Source organism: Sinocyclocheilus rhinocerous, unplaced genomic scaffold (genome assembly GCF_001515625.1).
Source record: "Sinocyclocheilus rhinocerous isolate Xijiao unplaced genomic scaffold, SAMN03320098_v1.1 scaffold1371, whole genome shotgun sequence".
NCBI classification, from domain to species: Eukaryota; Metazoa; Chordata; class Actinopteri; order Cypriniformes; family Cyprinidae; genus Sinocyclocheilus; species Sinocyclocheilus rhinocerous.
The window spans coordinates 37,961-47,376 of NW_015637531.1; the positions used below are offsets into that span (position 1 = coordinate 37,961).

At 40.3% G+C, this 9,416-nt stretch overlaps 1 protein-coding gene across 1 annotated transcript in view; it reads left to right on the top strand.

The window, feature by feature from the left end:
- Positions 1-244: 244 nt before the first annotated feature.
- Positions 245-9,416, top strand: part of LOC107748916 (arf-GAP with GTPase, ANK repeat and PH domain-containing protein 1-like) — a 156,992-nt gene continuing 147,820 nt past the window's right edge. Inside the window, exon 1 of the mRNA XM_016563924.1 lies at positions 245-2,123. Coding sequence (XP_016419410.1) covers positions 860-2,123 — 1,264 coding nt within the window. The 5' untranslated portion in view covers positions 245-859. The remainder of the gene's footprint in view (positions 2,124-9,416) is intronic.

Below are 9,416 nucleotides of genomic sequence, written 5' to 3' on the forward strand. Positions count from 1 at the left end.
ATATTTATGCGTGCAGGAGTTTACCTTCACAAGTTCAACATGTGTTTGATTTTTACTGATTAATACGTGAATGTGTTTGATTTTTACTGATTAATACGTGAATGTATTTCACATTGATTTATTGCTTAATTCCCGTATGAGAATCTGAATAAATGATGCAAGTCGCATGAAACAGCACTAGTGTGAAAAGCGTCTTGGAGGATCCGTTCCGGGTTTTTCTTCCGCTCTGACTGGATGATTTGTGTGTGTATATGGAGCACACGGGGCAGATAGAGGAGAGAGACGGTTATGGATCCGTAGCTCTTGCCGCTGTCTGTCTCGTTTCCCGGGACTGTCGTTTTGAATAAAGCGAGGGTCGAGCTTCGAGTCGTGCATGGTACATTTGAATGAGTGTAGGGACGCACAGCGGCGGGAAACAAAGGCGCACCCGGTTCGGTGCAAAGGAGCAAGCTGCTCGCGCGGCGGGGGATGCAGGGCACAATAGGGAAGACCACACTCTTCTGCTTTAGGAGGACAGTGTTGGAATAACATTTCCCCCTAGACAGACAAGCCTCGCAGCAGGAAGCCGGACTTTACTTTTCAGGCAAATGTTGTGTGAACATGAGACGGGCTTTGCACTGGACGTCTAGGCGACTTGATGGGGCTCTTTCAGGATTTTTAGAATGCGCAAATAGTCTCAAAAACGCACCGGCACAGCAAAGGAAAATTTTGCGCACCAACGCGATTTTGAGCTGAGATTGTTTATTATTATTATTATTATTATTATTACTATGCGCTCTGAAGATCACCAGCTGTGGGTGAAATCACGCTAGAAACATATTTTACGTGAATTCATTTACTTGGATTTGGTTTCTGAAGAATGTACTTACTTGATGGTAATTACCCGGAAAGGATGGAGCGGGGTACGCCACAAAGAAAAACCGTGTACCGGATATCTTTGACACTAGTGAAAAAAGAAACTCTGCAGGATGGCGGAGGCTCAGCGCACCGGCGGCTGGAGAACCCTAAAGTGAGCGCGTACCGGCGGGAGGGAGCCGCTGACGCTCAGCGCAGCTCCCCGCTGGAAGAACTGAAAGAAGTGGAGGACGAGACGGACGAATTTTCTGCACACTCATACATGAGGAACTTCAGGACATTTAGTACTGGACATCTAGAGTTGGGCAGGGTGAAAATCTCAAGGAGGGCGCAGCATTCACATAAAGACAAGGAATTAAATGAAACGTGCATCCTGCCAGAGAATGGACAGAGCAAGGTCATTGAAAACGGGGCACTAGTGCACAAAAAGGCAGATGATGTAGCTGAAAGTGACAGATTGAAATGTGATGCTGAGCATGGAGAAATCTGCAGTACAGCTGCTGCTAATAGAGGAAACACAGACATTCGAAACAAAATCCTCAAGACTTCCCGGAGCACAGAGGAACCGGTCAGTACATGGTCAGATGATACCTCAGAGGAACCCAAGGGTGGCAGGATGGCCGAAGAGAGCTGCATCTCTTATTTGCTGGCTCAAGGGAATGGGAAGTCACCCAAACCAGCACCTGAAACCCCTCCGGTGAAGAGCCACCCAAGCCTGCTGCGGCGAAGTTTCAGCTTTCGCCACTGGACGGGTGGAGAGTTGATCCGCATACGGGCGCTTTCCAAAGAGAAGCACCACAGCAGCTCGGGCTGCATTGGCCATGATGGAGAGCACAGTCAGGTCCAGGCCGGCGTGGTTCTTCAAAACATGGCTTTCGCCGAGTCTGAGTCCACTGAGAAGCGAAACACCTTGGATGTGGGTGAGGTCCTAAGCAAAACTGACTCTGGGACTGAACTGGGCCGCAGGGAGAGGATGAAGGGCAAGAATCGAACGCTGGACAACAGTGACCTGCTCAAGCTGTCGGATAAATCTTTGATGGACAAGGAGGGTTTCATTAGAGGGACAGGCTCCCGTTCCAGCGGGCAGGAACGTAAACTCATTCGGTTCTTCAGCGGTATCTTCTCAAAGCGAGAAGGGACATCCACACCACTTACCAGCCCCAGCAACCAGGCTCTCCGGAAGAATGGCCTACTGGGAAGTCAGCGGAGATCAGAAATGAGCTGCTCGCAGTCCAGTACCGAAAGTGTTAACGGATGCCAACCAGATGGTAATAGCTGTTATCTTTGCTCTATTTTTTTGGCTTCATGTAGGTATGTTATGAGGCAGGAGGATGCTCTGTTTGCTATTGTGGACTTAGGACGGTGGTTAGAGGATGCATGTTTGTTTTGGACAGGAAGGTGTTGTTTAGTCCCCACTTCGCAGGCCGCCTGTATTTCTGTTTCATTATATTGCATGCTTGCAGCTTACTCTGAGAGCTGGCAGCCTTGTTTGCAATGGCAGGTGTTTACATTCTTGAACCATGAATGTAAAAACCTTCATTAAGTGCTGTATCCGTTACCCTGCTCTATATATTTTGCTGGTAATGCACAATGTCAGAGTGACAGTTTCTTCCACTTGTGTTTTCTTCTGGAAGTTTAGAGTTAATATAAGTGGATTGCACTATTCACACAAACACCTTTTTCCTTGTTGTTTCGGATCCATTATCTCACTGTCAGTGTTATTGGTGGCAGCAGGTCGCCTGTGAAGGCCACCACCCTCTCCTGTCATTAATATGGTAATGCAGAGCTGCTGTAGATACTGTGAAGAGTTTCATAGAGATTTGAATGGATTACCACACACCATTTTCTGACTGAGCTCAGCAGACCGCCAAGAAAAGCAGATTGCCTCTGTTTTTTTTTTTGTTTTTTTTACTTTTGATCTCTTTCTTAGTATGTAGATCCCCTTACAAGGATCCCCCATACTAAATTATAATCACAGCAATGCAATTCAATCTTGAAAGACAATTTTATACAGGTATTAACAGTCATATTATAGAGAATGAAATAACTGGCTTTTATGTTGTCACTGTACTCACACTATTGCACATTATATTATCTCTAGAATATTTACTTGGAACTAAGTTGACTGATTAGAGTAATGTTAGGTGTATAAACCTTTAAAATAATAAAATACTATTTTAAGTTAAAATAATCCAGTCAAAATAAAATAATTGTGATGTATGCTCATGATTTATAAGGAGTGTTTAGATAGCATAATGAAACTGTAATATCACATTTTGGTACAATTATTAAGAAATATAAATAAAATAATACATTCTTAACACTGTTAATTTGGCAACCCCAAAAATACTAAACCCCTGTCCTGCTTTGGGTCATACTGTCTGTTCCTGCATAGATTAGTGAATGAAAAATCTTAGAAAGGATATTAACAATACCTTTCTGTTTGAATTTTGTAATACGATGGTGATGCAGTCTTGATTAGATTGGAAGTTTTTTTTTTAAGTTTGTGTCAGTGACGTAGCTCAGCAGAGGGATTATTTCAGGACCGTGTTAATGATCAGGTCAGCACTAGTGCCTGTAACAAGGCATGTAGTAAAACCTTAGTTGATTAGCCGTTTCCACATTCCTTAGATTCCAGAGACATTCTTGACTCGTCTGAAGAAATACATTCTTGCCAATTAGATAATGATCATCTTACATAGAGCAGTGTTTCCTTCTAAATGAGCGGCTTTACCTGGATCTGTTTAGTGATGCACCAATCTATCCGATCCATCCAATCTATTGTTATTGGCTGAAATTAGGGCTGCATGATAAATCGCATGCGATATTTAACGCGCATCTTGTCAGAAAGCCGGTTCTGTAATCAGCGGTAAATCTCCATCACGTGAACCGGCTTGCTGACAAGATGCGCGTTAAATATCGCATGCGATTTATCGTGCAGCCCTAGCTGAAATTCAGGGCTGATATTTTAAATAGTGTTATGCAAAATGTAAAACATATGGAGGCATTGATTATGAATAACACAGTACTTTCTCAGCACCCTGCGCATGATTCACCAAAGCATATTCACTTTCATTATAAATTATATTTATATTATATTCATTATAATGAAAAGAGTGGCCAGAATATTCTTTGAAAACTCATCTTTTGTTTTCCACATAATATAGAAGGTCATACAGGAATCACATACGGGGACTAAATTACAGATTTTTCATTTTTGGGTATTTTTAAGAGCTTACCATGTTGTATGTTCATTGCAAAAAGTTTATTCTGCAATTTGGTTGATTTTTAGGGATTTTAGCCGATCATTAGTAGTTTGTGTAACACTAACACTAATGAGAGTAAACGAATCAAATTCAAATTCTGATTGATTGCATTTCTAAAATGGTTTTCATTTTTGCTTTCAAAGCAAAGCTATGTTAGGCATTAGGGCACACCTGCCTCCTTTGAGGTTTATTTTTAGTTAGTTGCTTGTTTCATGACTCAGCCGGTGTGTGTAGCTCTGACGTTTCCTCTGCATGCAACCTTGGAGTCATTAGTTCGCTTCAGTTCAGTTAGCATTGCTGTGTTAGTTAGCAGCCGGATGGGGTATGACTTTCATTCATTTGGCTCTGTGCAAGCAGGATGTGAGATGGCACTGCAAAGTCAGCGTTATATAGTCCTGCAGGGTATATTCCCAGATCCCAGATGGGTCCTACATATGGATTTGTTTATAGGCAGCTGATGTCCTCAGAGGGCGCTTTCCTATAGCTCGAATGTGCAGCGAGGAATCATTCAAAATAAGAGCAGAAATGTGTATTAATTAGGGATGTAATGATTCACGCAACTCATGATGCGATACGATTCACGATACTGATTTCACAATATGATTATCTCACAATTTTTTTATTATAAATGAAATGGTGTCCTTTTATTATTTCTTAGACAAAATGCTGCACATTTGTTTGGAAAGTTGAAATGTGTCAAATAACACAATTACATTGAAAATTTAAAACAAATCCCAAATCAAATAAATAAATAATACAAAAAATAATAATTTTCTTCATATAAACAAGGCTTTGCCTGTGCTCTTTCCCATTTAAAATTAGAGGCATCCACTGCATTTTTATCACGATCCAAACAAAAAGATGCTTCATACATGCAGCATTGAGCAGTTTTTGATTTAAATTAGATTGAATAATTAAAAATTTGAATCAAAAACAGAATGGTCTGACTTTAGCTTTGTAAAAATACTTTACAAAAACAGCAGACGGGCTGAATGAGAACGCAAATTCTCTCTCTGACAGCAGGTGGCTTTTATGGAACAGCAGAAATATAGCGTTTCCTTGGTTACCGCTGTAAACAAAGCAGCTCTGCGTTTAATATGCATTATACCAAAGACTATAGAATACCCAAGACGTGTCACTCATATAGTTTTGAATGGGGAAAAATGCAACGCTCAATATGGCCCCTCTATAGAACGAAGCCCCGCCTTCTGAGTAAAAGAGCCAATCAGCGTGTCACTGCAGCTGCCGTTAGAAGTCCTGGTTGCTATAGAAACAGTCAGCATTCTGATACGTGTGCTTAGGACTGCGCACTGGCTGGTCTAGTCTGATAAATAAGCTTTTTTAAACGCTATTAGAGCAAAAGAAACAACATTTATGAGACAGTTGTTGTCAGATTACATTGGTGATTTCAAATATGAATTTTAATCTTAAACTTGGCGAACGGTTTTGGAGAATTTGATGTTTCCCCATTCAAAGAGATAGGAGCTGCACTTGCATGCCTGAGAGGAGTTTCAAAGATGGCTGCCGAGTGACATTACTTTTTTGATTATACAGAGGCGAGGTGAAAAGAAAATACCATCAAAGCTTACCTGGAGACAGTCATTTCTCCTCAGAGATACATTCAGATACATTCATATAAACCCCCACCCCCTACTGTATCGCGATTCATTTAACATCTCAACCGACTTGAATCGTAACATATTTTTACAGATTTTCAGCAGGCTCGGGGTGCATCGTTACATCCCTAGTATTAATTAATTAAATGGGCAGTTTAGATTTTTATTGCAATTTTCAGACCTCTGTTTGCAGAACTCTAGATTTTAATTTGGGCAGTTATTCACCAAATGGATGCCTGTGACTTGGAAGGCAGGATGTCATAGTCAATGCTGCAGTTTTTTTTTTTTTTTTTTACTGTAGTTCAGAGACACAAAATAAGAAATACACAACTGTGTTCATTTGTTTTGGACATTTTATCTGTACTCCGCATCCCAGGCAACGCACATCTGTACACATCTGTGAGTCTGCATAAAGATAGAACCTGAAATAATGATTCTGTGCCCAATTTGTCTCTTTACAGTAGCAGTGCCCTAGCGGCTCCCTACTGTACACCCTTTATCTTTTTCCCTTTTGCTTCTTTAAAATTTACAGATGGACTGAAATTTTGGCCACCAGTATTTAATAATATTAAAATAATATCCATTATTTTAAAAGTATTCAGTGTACCTCCCAATATTTTAAGAGTTGTTAGATGTTGCGTTTGTAATGCCACAGAAGAACAAGTATCATCACTTAGAATTTTTTTTCTTTCAGTTTCTGATTTTCAGCCCAGCATTCACAATTTTTGCATTCAATTTCAGTATTCATTGTAGAAGCGCCATTTACATTAACATTGCTTTTGTTGGTGTCCACAAATTAGAGAAGAATGTCAATGTGGCTATAAAGCGATAATTCAACCAAAATTTCAATTAAAATTTACATCATTGGCTCACCCCAACATGTATTTTGTTCTTTTCCATGCAAATACAGTAAATGGATTGGAACTTTTAAGCTTCAAGTAGGACGCACAAGCAACATAAACATATCATAAAAGTAGTCTGTATGACTTTTTGCACTATATTCCAAGTGTTCTGAATTTGTGCAGTAGCTTCATGTGATAAACAAACCAATATTTAAGTGATTATTCCCTGAAAATCTTCCCCTCTAATGTGCGGTTATTCACGCTGAGTGGATCATTTGAGTTAGTCAGTTGAACTCAAGAATTCGATCGCTCCAATTTGTGAACTGGACATTGCTACACCATTCATGAACTCTCATTAAAGTACCAGAGAGCTCTAGGGTGGATTCCACTTCAAATGTTTATTGCATTGCGGGGTGGCTTTTTTTTTTCCAAATCCTATAACATGTTAAAGGTGCGGGTCACATGAGCGTGCAAAATAAGGTCCATTGTCAGTGTAGAGATGCATGGAGCACTGCTCACACACAGAGTAATCGGTATCAAAACAAGCAGCTTCCTGTTGTTCAGCTCAACTTGAAAATCTGTGTGGGGAAAGATTGTCAGTTGTCACCTTCATGTAAATTTCCCAATCTCACAGATTACTATTGGAATGACTGGATTGACCCGTGAAATTTCACAGAGCAACAGTAAATGTGACGCACCTTAAGAAAGATGTATAATTTTTGCCACTCTTGGTGTCTTAGGTTTCAACAAAATGTAATGCTTATGGAAAGCAGAAGCTGTAAAACCCCATATCATTGATGCTACCAGGATGAAGTGGCTAGAGGAAGTAATTGACGCGCCAGTGTTTTTTTACATTGAGTCATTGGGAAGTGTTGAAATAGAACTAACTCTCAGCTTCCTCTGGAACAGAGTGATCACAAGGGTGTCCATTTCAGTGTTCTGCTCAGGTGTTTGCTGTTGGTAGGGTGAATTTTGTATATTGTGAAATAGCTGGAGGGTCTGAACTGTGACTATCTGTCCCACTTCCCCCTCCTTCAACACGAGACATCTATTGGTGTCAGGTATGAGTGGGTGGGTGGGGTTGTGTGTGTGACCTATATCTACAGCCATGCAGAAGTAATGCTGGTTGCATGTGGAAATGTGACATGCTGGATGTGATAAGAGCATGGCTGGAGTTTCTCATGGGACGAGTGTCTGAGAGTGCAGTGGAAGCAGACTTTCGGATGCACACACATACAGACAGAAGTCGGATGGTCTTTTTGCAGACAGTTATTGTCAGTGACAGAGTCAGACACTGGTCTGGACTTGTTTTGCTTTAAGAAGTGTTTAAGGGGCCATTCACACAGAAAGAGTTCTTGTTTTTCAAAAGTTGCACTTTTCAGAGCTTGACACTGCATTATAAAAACAGTGCTCATGTGAGATGCTGCAAAAAAAAAAAGAAGACATGACCTCAACAGTCAAAGACATCAATCTAGTGCATGTTTACATTGAAACAAAATGAGAGAAAATCTCTAATACACACTTGACACATAAGGAAGAATTTTACAATTATGATTCCTTAATAATTCCATTAATGATTCTTTTAATATTTTTTTTCAGAGGGAGAAATCTTTAAAAAAAGAAACTCATTTATTATTATTGCATTTAATGCCCTTAGCAGTTATTCCAGATTTCAAGAGAACGGATATGAAAAATCAGAAATTTAATATGCATTAATGCATTAAGTTAGCATTAAGAAGAATCGGCTCTCAAGAGGAATTCATTCTGAAATCAGACTGCACTGGTTGTGCTGTATGTTTTTGTTTCCTGTTCACACCAACACAAATGTTTGGCACAAAAATCTGTTCTGATTTTTCATGCAATTTTGTCTGTTTGAATCAATGCAAAAAATTCAAGACTACAGACAAGCTGAATGACAATGCAAAATTCAATCTCTGATGCATATGGAGAAGCTGAAATACAGTGGTAACTTTTTGTTTCTGACACCTGCTTGGCAGAGGAAAGAAAGTCAAACAGTATTTACATGTTTTCAAACAGATTTTTGTTTGGACATGTAACAAAGTGTGAATTAGAGGTTAACTGATTTTACCGATACTGATAGCTAGGTTAGACCACAATGGCCGATAACAGATTAATCAACCAATAGTTTTTAAAATGGGTACTGTATATGAATGAATGAATGAATGAACGAACGAACGAACGAACGAACGAACGAACGAACGAACGAACGAACGAACGAACGAACGAACGAACGAACGAACGAACGAACGAACGAACGAACGAACGAACGAACGAACGAACGAACGAACGAACGAACGAACGAACGAACGAACGAACGAACGAACGAACGAACGAACGAACGAACGAAGGAATGAACTTTATCACACACACACACACACACACAAAGTATTGAACCATACTTTTAATATGGAATAAAAATATTCATTAAATATTAATTATACATTGATCATTAATGTTAGTTCATAGTTCATTCATGTTAAGAAATGCAAATTTAAAAAATATATTAAAAAAAATTAACACTCTTAACAATGAACAATACTTATTAGAGCCCCACCGATATATCGTTTTGCCGATATGAGCCTGTCGCCGATATATCGGTCCCCGCGTCGATAGCCCACTGGGTTCGGGAGTTACGGTTGGTTAAATTCGCGGTCTGGCGCCGACCGATCAAGCGATCCCGGGGGGCGGCGTTCGAGAGGGCTCCTCGAGCTGAAGGGATCCCCCGAATTTGGTGGAGATCCGCCGGCGCATTCGCCCGATAGTGACACCAGCCAACACTTTCACTTCAGTAAGGAGGTCTCTTGTTCAGGCAGCAG